The sequence below is a fragment of the Staurois parvus genome, unplaced genomic scaffold (assembly GCF_062004578.1).
Source record: "Staurois parvus isolate SC_StPar_1 unplaced genomic scaffold, SC_StPar_1.0 ptg000560l, whole genome shotgun sequence".
In the NCBI taxonomy this organism is placed as follows: domain Eukaryota; kingdom Metazoa; phylum Chordata; class Amphibia; order Anura; family Ranidae; genus Staurois; species Staurois parvus.
The window spans coordinates 994,466-1,015,352 of NW_028318356.1; the positions used below are offsets into that span (position 1 = coordinate 994,466).

Below are 20,887 nucleotides of genomic sequence, written 5' to 3' on the forward strand. Positions count from 1 at the left end.
GGACTACAAATCTCATGTTTCTTTTGTGCCTAAAAGCATTGATTTCTGTACTGACTCTTGCCCTGAAATTCCTCCTCTCGGCAGCTCTGTAGTACAGAGGGCAGGCTTTGTGAATTCTGTGGTACAGCAGTCCCTACCCACAGGGACATAGTAAACACGTGTCACAAAGTTCAAGGAAGTAAATTGACGGGGATCCTCACAAAGTAAGTTTAGAACTTTTAAGGTTATTCAGATTAACAGGAGTAGGCTAGAAATCATTGAGATACAATGTGTTAAATAATATATCATATTCCATTTTTACCATAGATATGCTTTAACTTTATTATCACGTATGGCAATAGGGGTATTGAGATGTGGTGCTACGGTGTACCTAATCATTTTTATTTTTTTCAAAAATATGGTAAGGAATACAGTTTCACATTCACTGAACAGTAGAGTAATACAGGGTGAAACACAGAGCAAGATTTAAGTCATCCATCATATAAAGAACCATAAAGAATATGGCTCCCGACAGAATCCAGACTGCTAACCAAGATGTAGGAGCAAAGGCCGGCTACAGACAGTTCAACAGGGACCAGCTGAGATTCAAACCATGTATGGACAGGTTGAATATACCCAAGTTGATTGATTGAGCAATTTGGGCACAACCAGCCTGCCAGGTTTTACATATGATTATCTCTAGTGGCTGGTATGGCTGCTAACAATAATCACTGTCTTCTCCTGGCAGGAATAGCTCTCCCCGCCCCCAGCCGGGAGAATACAACAGCACACAGTTAACCCTTTGATCGCCCCACATGTTAACACCTTCCTGCCCACTGCCATTAGCTAATAAAAAGCACTGATCACTGTACTGATGTCACTGGGGATGTAAGTAACACCAAATCAGTTCCCCCCAGTGTCAGGATGCCCGCCGCAGTCCCACTATAAGTCGCTGATCGCCGCCTTTACTATTTAAAAAAAAAAATTCCAGTATCTATACCAGGGGTGGGCAAACTTTTTGACTTGAGGGCCGCAATGGGTTCATATATTGGACCCGGGGGCCGGACCAAGAGTAGATGAATGATGTGTATGTGTCATCCATAGTAAGTATAGTAATATTCCCCCATAGTAAGCATAGTAATTAATCCCCCATATAGTAATTCATCCCCCATAGTAATTCATCCCCCATATAGTATTTCATCCCCCATATAGTAATTCATCCCCCATAGTAATTCATCCCCCATATAGTAATTCATCCCCCATAGTAATTCATCCCCCATAGTAATTCATCCCCCATATAGTAATTCATCCCCCATAGTAATTCATCCCCCATATAGTAATTAATCCCCCATATAGTAATTAATCCCCCATAGTAATTCATCCCCCATAGTAATTCATCCCCCATATAGTAATTCATCCCCCATAGTAATTCATCCCCCATAGTAATTCATCCCCCATATAGTAATTCATCCCCCATAGTAATTCATCCCCCATATAGTAATTCATCCCCCATATAGTAATTCATCCCCCATAGTAATTCATCCCCCATATAGTAATTCATCCCCCCTATAGTAATTCATCCCCCCTATAGTAATTCATCTCCCATAGTAATTCATCCCCCATAGTAATTCATCCCCCATATAGTAATTCATCCCCCATATAGTAATTCATCCCCATATAGTAATTCATCCCCCATAGTAATTCATCCCCCATATAGTAATTCATCCCCCATATTAATTCATCCCCCATATTAATTCATCCCCCATATTAAGTCCCCAAGTCCCCCCTGTGTCAATTCACTTACCTTTGCTCCGCGCGTTCCTCTCGCCGTGTTCCCGTGCTGTTCCGGTGTAGCATGAAATTCTGTCTCCTATGAGGATCTGCCCCCCTCGACGTATCTGCGCATGTGCCAGTTTCAGGCATTAGCAGCCGATCGGCGATCTCCGGCACATGCGCAGATACATTGAGGGGGACAGATCCTCATAGGAGACAGATTTTCATGCTACACCGGTCTTCAGGGCGGACTGTGAGAGGAGCCTAGCGGGAGCCTAGCTCCGCGGGCCGGATTAAAAGGTCCAACGGGCCGTATACGGCCCGCGGGCCGTAGTTTGCCCATTGCTGATCTATACCGTCATTTGTAAACGTTATAACTTTTGCGTAAACCAAATAATTTACACATATTGGGAATTGTTTTGAGCAAAGACATGTAGCAGAATACATTTTGGCCTAAATTTATGATGAAATTAGATTTTTAAAATTTTTTTACTGGACATGTTCAATAGCAAAAAGTCAAAAATATTGTTTTTTTCTCAAAATTGTCGGGTTTTTTTGTTTATAGCGCAAAAAATTAAAAACGCACAGGCAATCAAATACCACCGAAAGAAAGGTCCTTTTGTGGAAAAAAAGGACGTAAATTTAATTTGGGTGCAGCATTGCATGGTCGCACAATTGTCAGTTAAAGTAACCCGATGCCGTATCACAAAAAATGGCCTGGCCAGGAAGGGGGGTAAATCCTCTGGAGGGTAAGTGGTAAATGTTTTTCTTAACATACATGCAGTAATGTTCTCCAATCAAAAAATAAAACCCAAATATTAAACCCCAATACACCAAAGGCCAAATAAAAAACATCCAAAAAGCAAAAATGGGGGGGGGGTGGTTTCGCAGGCAGCAGGTAAAAAGCAACTGAAGTTGTTGCTGACAGAAGCAAAAATGTATCTCTCCTGGCTTATCCCTCCACACTCTACACATTTAGTAGAATGTAGTATAATAGAAATAACAGCCACAAAACCCCTATCCTCATTGTAGGTATGTTGGCAACTTTTACTTTATATATTTGAATGGTAGGCAACCTATAATACAACCTAGGTGATGTATTGTGAAGGGGAAAAAAAGAACCAATGAAAATGTCTGACTGTGTTTTGAGTCATAAATCATGTCCACCCCATATGGTCATCATTTTTCGGAGTGCGACAGATCTATTCATTATCCCCAAATTAATAAAGTATAATCCCACAAACAGCTGTTTAAACTTAAAATAAAAAGCAAAGCTGCCCACACCTATACACTCAAATGTGCTCAAAACCACAAATAACACAATAATTGTGCTGCGCTTTCCTTACAGCATCAATTCAAATCATTCAAATGTGACCTCAAATTCCCAACAAAAAAATGTATAAACTTTAAAATGTGACATTTACCAAGTCCCAATTGTTCAATAAATCCTTCTCAATATTTCTTCTTTAAAATCACTATATGACTACTTCTTTCCCAATATTAATCCATGTCTTCTTAATCTTAACATGTGAACCTCCACCACCAATACTCCAGATTTGCCCCCACCTGGAGTATTTGACCTCACATAAAAGCTTGGTCAAAAAACGCTTGCGTCCCTTAGGATCGACATAAGATTATATTTTCTCTTGGATAGGAGTCTTCCTTCACTGATGAACAGCCTTCTTATTACAAATCTTCCTCCTCTGCTCAGCATGCATACAACATACAGTCATGGCCGAAATTGTTGGCACCCTTGATATTTTTCCTGAAAATCAAGTATTTCACACAAAAAAGGTATTGCATTAACACATGTTTTGCTATACACATGTTTATTCCCTTTGTATGTATTGGAACAAATATAAAACAGAGGCAGAAAAGCAAATATGACATAATGTCACACAAAACCCCAAAAATGGGCTGGACAAAAGTATTGGCACCCTTAACTTAATATTTGGTTGCACACCCTTTGGAAAACATAACTGAAATCAGTCGCTTCCTATAACCATCAATAAGCTTCTGACACCTCTCACCCGGAATTTTGGACCACTCTTCCTTTGCAAACAGCTCCAGGTCTCTCTTATTGGAAGGACACCTTTTCCCAACAGCAATTTTAAGATCTCTCCACAGGTGTTCAATGGGATTTAGATCTGGGCTCATTGCTGGCCACTTCAGAACTCTCCAGCGCTTCTTTGCCATCCATTTCTGAGTGCTTTTTGACGTATGTTTGGGGTCATTGTCCTGCTGGAAGACCCAGGATCTTGGACGCAAACCCAGCTTTCTGACACTGGGCCCTACAGTGCGACCCAAAATCCTTTGGTAATCCTCAGATTTCATGATGCCTTGCACACAGTCAAGGCACCCAGTGCCAGAGGCAGCAAAACAACCCCAAAACATCATTGAACCTCCACCATATTTTACCGTAGGTACTGTGTTTTGTTCTTTGTAGGCCTCATTCCGTTTTCGGTAAACAGTAGAATGATGTGCTTTACCGAAAAGCTCTATCTTGGTCTCATCTGTCCACAAGACGTTTTCCCAGAAGGCTTTTGGCTTACTCAAGTACATTTTGGCAAACTGTAGTCTTGCTTTTTTATGTCTCTGTGTCAGCAGTGGGGTCCTCCTGGGTCTCCTGCCATAGCGTTTCATTTCATTTAAATGTCGACGGATAGTTCGCGCTGACACTGATGCTCCCTGAGCCTGCAGGACAGCTTGAATGTCTTTGGAACATGTTTGGGGCTGCTTATCCACCATCCGGACTATTCTGCGTTGCAATCTTTCATCAATTTTCCTCATCCGTCCACGACCAGGGAGATTAGCTACAGTGCCATGGGTTGCAAACTTCTTGATAATGTTGCGCACTGTGGACAAAGGCAAATCTAGTTCTCTGGAGATGGACTTGTAACCTTGAGATTGTTGATATTTTGCCACAATTTTGGTTCTCAGGTCCTCAGACAGTTCTCGTCTCCTCTTTCTGTTGTCCATGCTTAGTGTGGCACAGACAGACACACAATGCAAAGGTTAAGTGAACGTCTCTCCTTTTTATCTGCTTTCAGGTGTGATTTCTATATTGCCCACACCTGTTACTTGCCCCAGGTGAGTTTACAGGAGCATCACATGCTTGTAACATTCTTATTTATCCGCAGTTGTGAAAGGGTGCCAATACTTTTGTCCAGCCCATTTTTGGAGGTTTGTGTGACATTATGTCGAATTTGCTTTCTTTCCTCCCTTTTTTTGTTTTGTCCCAATACACACAAAGGGAATAAACATGTGTATAGCAAAACATGTGTTAATGCAATACGTTTCGTGAGAAATACATGATTTCCTGGAGAAATATCAAGGGTGCCAACAATTTCGGCCATGACTGTATATAAAATCTTCACTGAGTTAGACACCAGCACAAAACCGTTGTATATAGAGAAATGGGAAAGAGATTTGGGGGTGGTAATAGATGAGGGGAAGCAGAAGAAAATATATAGATTAATTCATGAAAATATAAGTATGCGAGAGGTGGAAATAAATTACAAGTGTTTGATAAGACGGCACATTACACCGAAAGTTGAACATAAAAAGAATGGGGTGAATTCACCATTGTGTTGGAGGGGTTGTGGAAAGATAGGCACGTTGTATCATATATGGTGGGAGTGCCCAAAAATACAAGTATTTTGGAAAAAAGTAGTTCACTTAGTGAGGAGTATTACTGAAATCAGCGTTAGATTAGACTAGATTAGAGATCTGTCTTTTCCATAATACGGAGTTATCAGTGAAATTATATAAGGATTCGGGTATATGGTATTTTTTAAGTGCAGCAAAGGGTACCCAGGTTCTGGTGAAAAAAGGATGTGCCGACGGAAGAGGATTGAGTAGTTAGAGTGAATCAGATTTGTGAGATGGAGAAACTTTATTATATGCATTTAGAAAATGGGGACATATGTGAAATGGAAAAGATGGGAAGGGTTTAATGTGAAGGTGAAATATATGAAGATATAACATCTAATAAGATGAATACTCTTATTGCTTTATACAGGGAGAGGTGGGAAAACGCAGAGTGGGTGGATGGGAATGTGGGGGGAAGGAGAGAGGGAGAGGAGGGTAGATGGGAGGGGAGGGGGAATAGAGACATTTAGGGAGATAATTATTGTAGTAAAGTGATATTGTTTCTCTTTTTTATTGCAGAAAATTATTGTAAAATGAATTTTGTTGAAAATCAATAAATATTTATAAAAAAAAAGCATGCATACAACAAAAAATATATAGGCAAAATAATAGTGCTTTATCCTAAAACCACTTGTTTATTAAATTTAAAAAATTAGCAACCCACATGGTACAGGTGTTCAATCACACCAAATATCATACACATGGTAAAATATAGTTGGCACATGAGCGCCATATATATATATATATATATATATATATATATATATATATATTATATTGCCAACGTTATTGGGGCACCCCTCAAAATCATTGGATTCAGGTGTTCCAATTACCTCCATGGCCACAGGTGTATAAAATCAAGCACTTTGGCATGCAGACTGCTTCTACAAACATTTGTGACAGAATGAGTTGCTCACAGTGGCTAGAGGGGGGCCGCACTATTCAACACATATCAGAGGGGTCAGGTAGGATCAGAGCTTGAAGCTTTTCTAGAATGAAACAGGAAAGTATAACACTGTTTCATTTACAAGGAAAAGGCTGATGTTAACTTTGTAGCCCCAGACAGGGTCATTATAAGGAAGGGAATCACACAGCAGGTAAACTATGGTGCCCATTTATAAGAGAGGGCAGATATTGCTCTTATCTGTTTGACACCAGGAATACATGCACTTCATACACATCTAACTCTTCAGTGTCCTTGACACCACTGAGATGTGCACCACAGCATACACAACTCATTTTCTAACATCCAACAAACAAATGAGATTTGTCCCCAATAGACACACCTCACTCTCTACCATCCTTGGCACTAGTAACATTTGTGCCAAAGCACACATAACTTATTTGCCAGTACCCATGTCACCACTTATGTACACACTCCAGAACAAACAGCTCAGTCCTTAGTATCCATGTTATCACTGATATCTGAAACTGCACAACACATACACTATATTGCCAAACGTATTGGGACACCCCTCCAGAACATTGGATTCAGGTGTTCTAATCACCTCCATGGCCACAGGTATATAAAATCAAGCACTTAGGCATGCAGACTGCTTCTACAAACATTTGTGAAAGAATACCGTGATAGGTTGTCACCTGTGCAATAAGCCCATCCGTGACATTTCCTTGCTACTAAATATTCCACGGTCAACTGTTAGTGGTATTATAATAAAGTGGAAGCAACTGGGAACAACAGCAACTCAGCCATGAAGTGGTAGGCCACATAAAATGACAGAGCGGGGTCAGTGCATGCTGAAGCACACAGTGCGCAGAAGTCACCGACTGTCTGCAGAGTCAATAACTAAAGGCCTCCAAACTTCGTGTGAACTTCAGAATAGCACAACAACAGTGCATAGAGAGCTTCATGGAATTGGTTTCCATGTGTGCTACATTTCCCTTTCTCTTCCTCTTTCAGTGCCTAATAAATAGTTATCCTTTCCTCCTTTTCCCTCTCATGGTTTGACAAAAGAGCAATTGTGGGCTCCGAAACATGTTACCACCCATCACGCTTTGACGTCAATGCATTCAGACGTCACTTCTGATTCTGCTCCTAGTGCTTGCTTGCGTTCCAGTGTGGCTATATTTACTGCTGGAGGAAGACACAGCCTGTCATATGGACTTAATCTGCATTCTGACAGAGTCCAGCTGTATTCCACCTATACTGCAGAGCTGTTTTCAAGATGCATCTCATCCATCCATCCACTTTCCACCGAGGACTGATAATATGCCCATTTACTCTCATCCTTGTGAGTGTATTTTAACCCTCTCCTTTACTTGTTTTTAAATAAAATTGATACATTTAGTTTGTTTATTGTTTTAGTGCACAGAGACATCCAATACCCTGTTAGAGGAGGTGCCACCATTATAGAAGTGGATTAACACACCTGGATTTACCATGCAGAGGCTACGGCTTCTTGCTTGGGACCTAATGTTTTTTGGGAAAGGGTTAAAACCTATGTCACCCTTTATTGTCTGTGTGCCCCAGGGGGGTGATTACTCTTCACAGCACACATCACATACAATACACAAATGCTTAGAAGGATAGAAATTGACATTAATAGAATTGTGTAATTGCAAAAAATATTCATCCACAATCATGATACATGACAAGGGATATTATATTTTTCATATTTGTTTAGTTGTACCAAGTTTTCTTCCATTTCATTCCTGTATTCCCGATCATGCACAGTGTTTGGACCTTGGCTATTGTCGTATGAACACCATGCTAATCGTAAGATTATCGGTAGATGTGTTGTCTGCCAAGAAAAATATTTGCTCTTGTAAAACATTTCGGATGAACTGTTGTCATCAGCTCTCAAAAGCTGTGTACTAACGATCAGATTATCGCTCTGAAATCATTTTATTTCTTTGAATTTCTTTTTTTTTTTTTTTTTTAATTCAAATATTTATTAATTTTTCATATTTATAAATACATATAAAAAGAGAAAAAAGAAAATACAAAGGAGCATAGCAATACATTTCTGCAACAATCTCATATATCATATAAAATTCTTATCCCCTTCTATTTCCCCCTTTTTATTTCCCTTCCCTCCACCCCTACTCCCTACCACATCCCCCCACCCTCCCACTCTGCATTGCTCTCTTGCATCTTTCTCTATAGACTCAAAAGAATCTTCACTTATCACTTTCCATTGCTTCACATATATTCGTTTGATATACAAAATCTTCCCATTTCCTCCATCTCCCATTGTAAACCTCCATCTTGTCTTCTTGGATATAATACAGTTTCTCCATCCTACTGATCTGATTTACTCTCTCTACCCAGTCCTTTTCTCTCGGCACCTCTGGACTATGCCAGAATTTAGGTATCAAACCCTTTGCTGCATTTACATAGTACCATATACCCAAATCTTTATATTTATTCATTGGTATCTCTGTACTATGTAATAGGCACGCTTCTGGATCTAGTCCTATCTTTATCCCTGAAAATTTCCTTATTAAGTTGACTATTGTCTCCCAGTAACTTTGAATCTTTGGACACTCCCACCATATATGAAACCACTTACCAAACTGTCCACACCCTCGCCAACACTCTTGTGTTCTTTCTACATCTATTTTGTGTTCAACACTCGGTGTGATGTGCCATCTTACCAAACATTTGTAATTTACCTCCACCTCTCTCATACTAATATTTTCATGTGTAAGTCTATATATTTTCCTCTGTTTATCCTCATCTATCTCTATCCCCAAATCTTTTCCCCATTTTTCTATATACATTGGTTTTACTTCTGTGACTAACTCAGTGAGAATCTTATAAATTTTTGCCGTGCCCCGTTTCCCATCTCCCCGTGATTCCAGCAACCTCTCAAATAAATTCCACTCCTTTCTCCCTCTCATTGGTTTTGGAAGGCTTTCTACAAAGTGTTTTAATTGGTGATATTTCCACTCATCAATCTTAATAAAAAGTTCCCCTCCACCTTTCTTTAAATCCTTCAGTGTTTTCAATTTCTGTCCGTCCATTATATCTCTCAGTTGAATGTCTTCCTTTTTAATCCATTTTCCCATCCTCCCCTCTATACCTGGTGGGAAATACTCCATATTCCTTAGTGACATTAACTGTGAGTTATAATCCCATTTCATACCTTTATGTAAATTATCCCAAACCTTTAAAACATTCAGTGTATATACACTTGTAGTGTCTTTTAAACCTCTATGTTGTGCAGGTGCCCATATGCTTCTACTCAAGTCCACTCCACTCAACTCATCCTCTATCTTAACCCACCTTTTCCCCTCTGCATTGTGTGTCCAATCATAGATTCTTGTTAGTACTACAGCATTATAGTATCTCCTGAAATCTGGCACTCCCAATCCCCCTCTCTCTTTACTACTACTCATCAGGTTATAAGATATTCTAGATTTTTTATTTTTCCATATAAATCTTGTACTTATCTTTTTTAATTTCTTTAAAAAAGGCCTCTGGGAGTCTAATTGGGATCATCTGAAATTTATACAAGATTTTGGGTACAATTATAATTTTTATCAGATTTATATGTCCTAACCAAGAGGGGTTTCCTCCTCCCAGTTTCTTCAATTCCTCCTTGATTTCATTTAGAAGAGCAATATAGTTTAATTTATACAATTTTGTATATGAAGCAGTAAGTTTAACCCCTAAATATTTTATCTCCCTATCTCTCCATATAAAAGGGAATTCTTTTTGTATCTTTTCTTTCTCACTATTCGGAAGATTTACATTTAAGATCTCAGTTTTTGTTGGGTTGATTTTTAAATTTGATAATTTCCCATACTCCCGTAAACTTTTTATTAAGTTCGGGAGTGTCATCCTAGGATTTCCCACATAAAACAACAGGTCGTCCGCAAAGGCTGCCACTTTATGTTCAGTTTCCCCTATCTGTATTCCCTTTATGTCTACGTTCTTCCTAATTGTTTCCAGTAAAGGTTCCATTGATAACACATATAGCAGTGGGGACAATGGACACCCCTGTCTTGTCCCGTTTGACATTTCTATGGGCTCAGATTTTTCACCATTAACCAAGATGACCGCAGAGGGCGCTCTGTATACCTTTCCTATCCACTCCCTCATCCTACCACCTACTCCCATGATCTCTAGGGTATCCATCATAAAATTCCAGTTTACTCTATCGAAAGCCTTTTCAGCATCGATCGAAAGCACCACTACCAGGGTTTTCCCCTTCCTAGATTTCTGGATCAATGACATAGTTCTGATTCCATTATCTCTACCCTCTCTCCCTGATACAAAACCCACTTGATCTCCATGGATCCATTCTGGCATTAAATCTTTCATTCTATTTGCTAGAACCTTTGCGTATAACTTCGTGTCTATATTAAGAAGTGCAATTGGTCTATAACTGGAACATTGAGTAGCGTCCTTCCCTTCCTTATGTATAAGTGTTACATGGGCCTGTAGGGATTCCTGTCTAATCTCCATTTCTCCACCCAGGGCATTCATATAATCTTTCAATTTGGGTATTAACAATTCACTATATTTTTTATAATACCTCGCAGTATATCCGTCTGGGCCAGGACTTTTCCCCACCTTAGTGTTTTTTATTGCTATTTTTATTTCCTCCTGCGTAATTTCTACTTCCAGTGATTTCAATAGGTCCTCATCTAACTTTGGTAGTCCTGCATTTTTTAAGTATATTCTTCTTTTTTCTCTACTCTCATTTTCACCTTCATTCACTACCTCCTGGGAATTAATATTATACAGCTTACTATAATATTCCTTGAACACCTTTACGATCTCTTTAGTAGAGTGAGCCATTTCTCCCTTGGGATTTCTTATTTTTTCTATATAATTATTTCTTTGAATTTCTAATCATGTGTACTCAATTTAAGATGAAAGGGATTATTTTTCCCTGCAAACATTATGGCATCTGTCCCTTTCTACTTCATGTCTACTCAAACACACACCCCAGTTCAGAAGCCAGGAAATGCATTGTTATTAATTGTTGCAATAAACCAAACGGATACAATAATTTTCCATTTTGTAGAACTATGACCAATTTGGCTTTAGGTTGAATCCAAAGCTCAACCCTAGCAGGGAGTTCAGGAAAGCCTCCTGAAACTAAGAAGTATTGAATCTAAAGCACAAATTAGCAGAGTGGTCATCTGGGTTGAGCATTGGTGTGTGAATTGCAAGTGGCAAAAACAAAATTACAAATGCTATGGCAGATATATCCAAAAGCAGAGGTGGTGGCTGCATTTTTTTGTTTTTTTCATCTTATGATCCTGCATATAACACAAACTTTGTTCTGGGGTTACAATGCTCACTCACTGTACTGGCTCTACTGAAGGCCTTTGTTGACCCCCAGAACAAAATTACAGAATACTTCCCCTCTCCTCATCTCTATACCATGGTGAGGGGGCATTTTTACAATGTAATACATTCACTCTAACAAAACTTAAATTTACCTTTCATGTGACACGTAGGATATGTGATCACTCCTGCATTGCATTTTACAATAAGGTTTTTAAGGTCTGATGTTTCATGTCTAGAAATGCATTCAAACTCAATTCGCTCATTGTGTTTAACATACTGCACTTGGTAATTCTTAACTTGTATATTGTGTTGTTTCATTTTGTAGTGCGATACACTGCATGAGCCTGTAATATAACGAAGATACAATTAAAACTTCAAACCATATGTGTCTGTATCAGACCTATGGGTTCTGTATGAAAACAAAAGGAAGAAACCTAAAGATTTTTGCTTGAAGCCAAGAGAGCCAAAATTTGAATGGCCTATTGAAGTCTACCATTCTTTTACCTCTTTATACAGTAGTCAGCTATCCAGCTAGTTATGATTTGTGGCTGATTTTTGCTTGAAAATACTTAAAATATCCTTTTTTTCAATGAGAGATCTGCTCCTTGCTTTTAGGCTAGGTTTACACTAGCCCATACTGTGCATTCTGCTCTTGCAAGACGCGTGGGCCTGCCATTCATTCTGAATGGCACCTGCACACATCTCAGCCAGCAGCATGATTGCGGGTGTGGGAACCGCAGGGAAACTGCATGGTCAGAAAGACCATGCGGTTTCCCTGCTGCCGCATTTTCAAAAAAAGACACGCGGCACAGCAGCCCATTCAAACGAATGGGCTGCTGTGTCCGAACAAACGCAGGCTGCACAGCCAACACTAGTGTGCCTCAGACATTAATTTGTATCTTAAAGTAGGAATATAGGCACTTTTTAAAATGTTTTATTTTGGTAGAGTAAGGGAGGATTGTGAACTATCCGTTTTTTTACCATCTGTGTTCCCTTTGGGAAGATTTCCCTTCACTTCCTGTCCCATAACCACAACAGGAAGTGAGAACAAATCCTTCCAAAGGAAAGATTTCCCTTCTATTCCTGTTCTGGTGGCAACCCAAAATTTTGAGATTTTCCTTCATTTTTACTCTTTGTGATAATAGTAAACAGGACTAATAGGGAGGATGAATCTTCCGATTTCTCTCCATTCTATCCAAAACCGAAAAAAAATATCTTCCTTTAGTTATACATTAAAGAATATGTTACCCCAACATTTCATATTTCTGGTATGTGCCTTCTGTACTATGTATGTGTATGGAAAAGTATATTGCTCTCCTTTTGCATTACTTCCTTTGTGTGAAATATTTGGTGTTCCTGCCAGTCCCTCTGCTTTCCAATTTAAAACTGACAACACTAGGCATGAGAGCACAGCAGTTTTCTGACTGTTCTGGGACCTCAGCCTGCTCCCTTTCAATGATTAGACTTGTGCTGACATGATTCCCTTGCACAGTCATTCACTAAGAAGACTAGAGTGCTGCCATTTCTTCACCCGTAGCTCTTTGAGCTCCTTATGCAGCTGAGAACAGGGGGTATGTGATTACCCGTATTTTTCACTCCATAAGATGCACCTGACCATAAGACGCACCTAGGTTTAGAGGAGGAAAACAAGAAAAAAATATTCTGAACCAATGGACTGCAGACATAGTACAGGAAATGACCAGAGACTGCGGACACAGTACAGGAGATGATCAGAGACTGCGGACATAGTACAGCAGATGACCAGAGACTACGGACATAGTACAGGAGATGACCAGAGACTGCAGAAATAGTACAGGAGATGACCAGAGATTGCGGACATAGTACAGGAGATGACCAGAGACTGCGGACATAGTACAGGAGATGACCAGAGACTGCGGACATAGTACAGGAGATGACCAGAGACTGCGGACATCGTACAGGAGATGACCAGAGACTGCGGACATATTACAGCAGATGACCAGAGACTGCGGACATAGTACAGGAGATGACCAGAGACTGCAGAAATAGTACAGGAGATGACCAGAGATTGCGGACATAGTACAGGAGATGACCAGAGACTGCGGACATAGTACAGGAGATCACCAGAGACTGCGGACATAGTACAGCAGATGACCAGAGACTGCAGAAATAGTACAGGAGATGATCAGAGACTGCGGACATAGTACAGCAGAGGACCAGAGACTGCAGAAATAGTACAGGAGATGACCAGAGACTGCGGACATAGTACAGCAGATGACCAGAGACTGTAGAAATAGTACAGGAGATGACCAGAGACTGCGGACATAGTACAGCAGATGACCAGAGACTGTAGAAATAGTACAGGAGATGACCAGAGACTGCGGACATAGTACAGGAGATGACCAGAGACTGCGGACATATTACAGGGGATGACCAAAGACTGCGGACATAGTACAGGAGATGACCAGAGACTGCGGACATAGTACAGGGGATGATCAGAGACTGCGGACATATTACAGGGGATGACCAGAGACTGCGGACATAGTACAGGAGATGACCAGAGACTGCGGACATAGTACAGGAGATGACCAGAGACTGCGGACATAGTACAGGAGATGACCAGAGACTGCGGACATAGTACAGGGGATGACCAGAGACTGTGGACATAGTACAGGAGATGACCAAAGACTACGAACACAGTACAGGAGATGACCAGAGACTGCGGACAAAGTACAGAAGATGACCAGAGACTGCAGACCTCTGGGGAGCGGAGGGGGGGAGCGGGTACCTGAATTTGACAGGTACCCACTTCCGTGGAGTTGTCCTCCCTCCCTGTCTTCTGGGACACATGACAGGTCCCAGAAGACTGCTGGACCATTCACAAAGTGCAGTGCTTCTCACGCATGTGCAGTGGGCACCCGGCTGTGAAGCCACAAGCTGTCACAGCCGGGTGCCCACACTAAAGATGCCGGCACCAAGGAGAGAAGACGGTGAGGACACCGCTGGACTGAGGAACAGGTAGGACCGAGGAGCAGGTTCTGCTGCACAGAAGAGCAGAGCGGCTGGCCCGGTATTCTAACACAGCGGCAGCGGGGATACCTGGCCGTTCACTCCATATTTGCTCCGTAAGACGCACAGACATTTTCCACCATTTTCTGGGGGGGGGGGGGGGGGAGTGCGTCTTATGGAGCAAAAATGGCCTGCATTTGTGGGAGTATTTTGTAGTATAGTGTCCTATAGAAAATGTTGATTCTGAAAGGAAAGTAAAGGTTGTCTGACAAATCTGTTGAGGTGTACTCATTTATGCTGAGCACTGTACATACACTTATAGAAGACCAACACATCTATTCTTAAGAAAGCTAACATTTATCTGTAATGCTGTACACCACAAAATGGCCACTTAATCCCACTTATGGACTATAGGTTAAATCAAAGTACTTCTTGTCATGTTTCCACTAGGCTAATTTATGGTGTTTACTTGTAAATATCTGAATAATAAACAAATACAGCTTCATTAACGCACCTTTGCATGTTGGTGGATCCATATTCCAAGTTCCATTGTTTGTGCAGTGAATCTGGGATGGCCCATTAAGTTTGTTATTTGGATTTTTGCACTGAAGGTTTATTACATGACCTGGTGTATATTCTTCATCATACACGGTGGACAAAACTCTCACACTGTCATCCGTTATTGGGGGACATAGTTTGGCTGTAAAAAATATAAGAAAGATTTGAGTATAATTCCAAACACTTACATACTTTTAAAAAAATTGAAAGCTTATGTAAAGAACATAGTAGTGATAGTATTTCTTTTTGCATATCTTTTTGTTTTACAGCATGGAATGGTTGCATTCATGACCGCAGTATTCTGAAATTCTTGTGCACCTAGGAATCTGGTATATAAGCAGCAACTAGAGGACTATAAGTGGGTCCATTTAAAAAAAATAAAAGCATTTTGAATGCTTTTAAGTGCAGAGGAGGGATATGGGATCTTATAGACCTCAGATTTCTTCCTAAAGAGTACCTGTTACGTGCCTATTGCTGCCACAAAGGATGTTTGCATTCCTTGTGACAGCAATAAAAGTGATAAAAATAAAATTAAAGCAACAGTTTACAAATAAAAAAAATAAAAAAATAATTAGAAATGTTTTTTAAAGTGCCCCCTTCCTCTTGTGCTCAGAGGCAAATGCACACGTCGGTCCCTTACACATGCAAACAGCGAATGTCCCACATATGTGAGGTATCACCGCAAACGTCAGTTCATGGGCAGTAATTCTAGCACTAGACCTCCTCTGTAAATCTAAAGTAGTAGCCTGTAGAAGCTTTTAAATTGTCGCCTATGGATAGTAAAATTTAAGTTGCTTGTCACCATTGCAGAAGAAGAATTTTAAAGTGTGATATGTTTGGTATCCATTTACTCTGCATAACATCATCTTTTATATTTAAAAAAAAAATTGGGTTATCATTTTTTTTTTAGAAATGAGGGGGGTGTATCAGTGCAAGCACTGCTGGAAGTCCTGGGTAATCTTGTTATGGGGTAATGGTGGTAGTTATGGCTGTTATATGAAGACCGTGGGGATCCGTGTAGCACTGAGGGCAAGGCTTCCAAATAGGCTGTAGCAGACTCTGTAGGTGAGAGGAGAGAAGCGCCTCTAAGTGCAATATGTCTCTTTATTAAAGTATATAGGTAGGAATACTCACATAAGTAAGGTAATTGTTAGCACAAAAACCATGGTTAACAGTAAGGTGGGTATCCATGGTGAAGAGCTGTCATCTGTTTGCGGTATGTAGAGATCAGCATACCGCTGGAGCAACGTGGTGGCTGGAGGGGAACAGCTGTGAGGCCGGCCGGCATGCATGTCCTCTCTCAGAGCCGGGTGGAACGCATGCTGGAATGCAGCGGCAGCGTAGCCATGATGACTTCAGGTACCCAAGGTGCACTGCGACGCGTTTTGGAGCATGCGCTGGACGTGGAAGGCGGAAGTGCGCTCCTTTTTCAAGCAGGGGGAGGAGGAGGTGCAAGGATCAATTTATAAGGAGCACAGGGCTAATTCATCAATTAACCAATGGGAGGGATACACATAATGGAGAGAACATATCAATGAAAGAAGTGATTTGCCATTGTCGCAAGGTGAAAAGGTGGAAAGTCATGGATATTCAGAAGTGTCAGAAGGGAAAAGAAAATACAAAAGGGAAAAGAGAATACAAGATGTAATGGAAAAATGTATAAGAATGTAAAAATTGGAAAAAGGTTAATAAAAATAAAGAAGAAAAAATGGAAAAATTGAAAATTAGAAATGTTGAAAAATATGATCGATAAAAATAAGATCGATAAAAATAAAATAAGGATAAAAATCGAAATAAAATTTAAATTAAATTAAATTAAAAAATAGAAATGATAGATGTAAAAATAAAATTAGTAAAATAAAATAAAAATAAAATTGCAAAATAAAATTGCAAATGAAGGATAAAATGAAAATGAATATAAAAATAAATATAACAATAAAAATGGGGTAGACAGATATTAATTAATATATAACATTTAAAAATAAAGAATTTAAAAATTTAAAAAAATAAAAAATGTATTAAAAAATTAAACAAATAAAAAAGGGAGAGTAGTGTGGGATATGGGGATCACCTTGCAACATTGGCACATCAAAATGGGTACCAAGAGGGCAGATCCCCAACACACAACAGTACAGAGCCCTCAAACCAGGTCAGATTTATAACTAAATTCCACAACAACTTTCACAAAATGGAGTCCATCATCAACAGACATTGGCCGATACTACTACAGGACCCTCATTTAATAGACATTTTAGACAAAAAACCCAAATACACTTGCCGTAGAGCCACCAACCTTAAAAATAGGATTTCCCCTAGCAAATACAACCCACCCACCAACACATCCAACACACTTTGCCTCGTACCCATTGTCGGCATGTACAGATGCAATAAAACTCTATGCAATACTTGTCAATTTGTTAAACATGGCCAAAAAACCTTCACCACAGAAGGAAAAACCTACACATTCAAAGAATTTTAAACTGCTCCACCGAACATGTGATCTATTGTTTATCCTGTTCCTGTGGCCTCCTATATGTGGGGCGCACCATCAGACCCCTCCGGCGAGCACAGATGTCTCATTGAAGATGGTAAAGACAAAAAACACAGTGTCCCCCGCCATTTTCTGGAATACCACCAAAAATCCACTGACGGCCTACAAGTCTGGATTTTAGAATCCATCCCCAACAATCTTTCAGAGTCTGAACACTTCAATAAACTCTGTTCATAAGAAACCTATTGGATATTTATATTAGACACATTGTCCCCAGGTGGACTCAACGAGGAATTAGACATTAACACTATATTATAAACACCACGATTTTCTAATCCATAGTCAACCACCATTTTTATTCCTGGATCTTTCACTGATTCATTTTATCTTAATTTTTTCTTATTATTTTTATCTTCATATTTTTATATTATTTTTATATTCATTATTATTATTATTTTTTATTGATTTTTATTTAATCTTTACCATATATTTTTATATTTATCATTTGCATGTACCATAATATTATATATACCAATATGTTTGTCACCAACACCATGTAACATGTACAAACCTCAGCCCACTCATTTTTAAAGAATGATCTCCTCATTAATGTATGTTTTTCTGCACACAGCTTACCTTAAAGAAAAACCTCAGCAGCATATAATGTACTTAGAGTGCAATGGTTAGGAATATGTCATACCAAGCGCAGCATACAGAGTGCGGTGGTCAGTAGTATGAACTGTACAACACAGTGTCTATTGTGCAGGTCCAGGAAAATGTAACTCACAGAGTGCAAGGGTCAGGAGAGCATAACAGAGAGTTCAGGGGTCTAGACTGCATAACACACAGACTGCAGGGCTCAGGAGTGTGAACTACAAACTGCAGGGGTCACAATGGCATGATGTAGAGAGTGCAATAATAAATTACAGTTTATTATTGTAATGCTGTGGGTTTTGCTGGTCTAGGAGTTAGTAATGTTTTATTAGACAAACACACTTTATTTTTCTTTAGACTCGCCTTTGACTTTAGAAGTCTATCAAATTTTATTAGCATTTCAGGTGTTTTTTAGAGGTTGATTGGACAGGTAATGGCCAGTTCCAAATAAACAACAAGGGCCTCTTCCCCTTGTTCCTCCCTCTTCACCTTCTTGGAACATGGAAGACCCCTTTAAAAAAAGAGGGCTCTCAGATACCAGACCCCTTAATTAAAAGGCACAAAGTACATTAAAGAAGTCCTACAATTTAAAGCCAGCATCAAACACATGGTTCAGCAATGCAGATCCTCTTTTCCACTTGCCTGACAATCTGCTGAGAATAAAAAAAAACGGACCCACCGATATTTCCAATCCTGTTGCTTACTCCCCATGAATGCCATCTCCTGGTCCCCACAGCAGAATGTAAATAAAGGGGTGGGGTATCCCAGATGATGTAATTGACCAAAATGGACATGCCAGAATTTGATCGGTGACATCACAAGAGATTCCAAGCCATTGCTTTTTTCTAAGGGGACCCTTATTAATATCTATACCAGACGCTAATATAGGATAAAGATTTGTTAAAGATTAAGGGAATATCCATCTGCTTTCTTTACAAACAGAACAAAGCTAGCAGGAGCTGTCATTTAGCAAGTTAAAGCGCAGTTCCAGCTGATTTAAAAAAAATAAAAGTCAGCAGCTACAAGACCTGTCACGTGACTCAGAAGACTACGGGCAGGAAGGACAACTTCTGCTTCCGATTGCCTCAGGTGATCGCAGCGGAAGTGGGAGCAGGTAAATATCAAATTTGGGTACCAGCTCCCCCTCCCCGCTCCCCAAAGGTGCCAATCCTTAACTGGGAGTAGGAAACAATGCATTCAAGCGGAACTACCCCTTTTGGGTGGAGCTCCGTTTAAACAGCAAATGTTTTCATTGTTAATGTCAGTTTTGCTGTAGTAGGTTGTATACAGGTGAAACTCGAAAAATTAGAATATCGTGCAAAAGTTCATTTATTTCAGTAATGCAACTTAAAAGGTGAAACTAATATATGAGATAGACTCATTACATGCAAAGCAAGATAGTTCAAGCCGTGATTTGTCATAACTGTGATAATTATGGCTTACAGCTCATGAAAACCCCAAATCCACAATCTCAGAAAATTAGAATATTACATGCAATCAATAAAACAAGGATTGTACATAGAACAATATCGGACCTCTGAAAAGTATAAGCATGCATATGTACTCAGTACTTGGTTTGGGCCCCTTTTGCAGCAATTACTGCCTCAATGCGGCGTGGCATGGAAGCTATCAGCCTGTGGCACTGCTGAGGTGTTATGGAAGACCAGGATGCTTCAATAGCGCCCTTCAGCTCTTCTGCATTGTTTGGTCTCATGTCTCTCATCTTTCTCTTGGCAATGCCCCATAGATTCTCTACGGGGTTCAGGTCAGGTGAGTTTGCTGGCCAATCAAGCATAGTAATCCCACGGTCACTGAACCAGGTTTTGGTGCTTTTGGCAGTGTGGGCAGTTGCCAAGTCCTGCTGGAAAATGAAGTCAGCATCCCCATAAAGCTCGTCTGCGGAAGGAAGCATGAAGTATTCCAAAATCTCCTGGTAGACGGCTGCGTTGACCCTGGACTTAATGAAGCACAGTGGACCAACACCAGAGGATGACATGGCTCCCCAAATCAACACAGACTGTGGAAACTTCACACTGGACTTCAAGCATCTTGCAGTGTGTGCATCTCCATTCTTCCTCCATACTCTGGGTCTTTGGTTTCCAAATGAGATGCAAAAGTTGCTCTCATCAGAAAAAGGACTTTGGACCACTGAGCAACAGACTAGGTCTGTTTTTCTTTAGCCCAGGTAAGACGCTTCTGACGTTGTTTGTTGTTCAGGAGCAGCTTGACAAGAGGAATACGACATTTGAAGCCCATGTCCAGGATCAGTCTGTGTGTGGTGGCTCTTGATGCACTGACTCCAGCCTCAGTCCACTCCTTGTGAAAGTCCCCAACACTTTTGAATGGCCTTTTCCTGACAATCCTCTCCAGGCTGCGGTCATCCCTGCTGCTTGTGCACCTTTTTCTTCCACACTTTTCTCTTCCACATAACTTTCTATTAATGTGCTTTGATACAGCACTTTGGGAACATCCAACTTCTTTTGCAATTACTTTTTGAGGCTTTCCCTCCTTATGGAGAGTATCAATGA

The 20,887-nt window shown here is 40.1% G+C and overlaps 1 protein-coding gene across 4 annotated transcripts in view; it reads right to left on the minus strand.

The window, feature by feature from the left end:
- The window catches only part of LOC149450909 (coagulation factor XIII B chain-like), a 168,708-nt gene that overhangs the window by 71,557 nt on the left and 76,264 nt on the right, over window positions 1-20,887 (minus strand). For 3 of the 4 annotated variants that reach the window (XM_089691274.1, XM_089691273.1, XM_089691275.1), the window contains exons 5-6: window positions 15,171-15,356; window positions 11,821-12,012 (exon numbers count right to left, since the gene is read on the minus strand). In XM_089691274.1, coding sequence (XP_089547400.1) covers window positions 11,821-12,012; window positions 15,171-15,356 — 378 coding nt within the window. The remainder of the gene's footprint in view (window positions 1-11,820; window positions 12,013-15,170; window positions 15,357-20,887) is intronic. The other variant, XM_089691276.1, reaches the window with a different exon arrangement.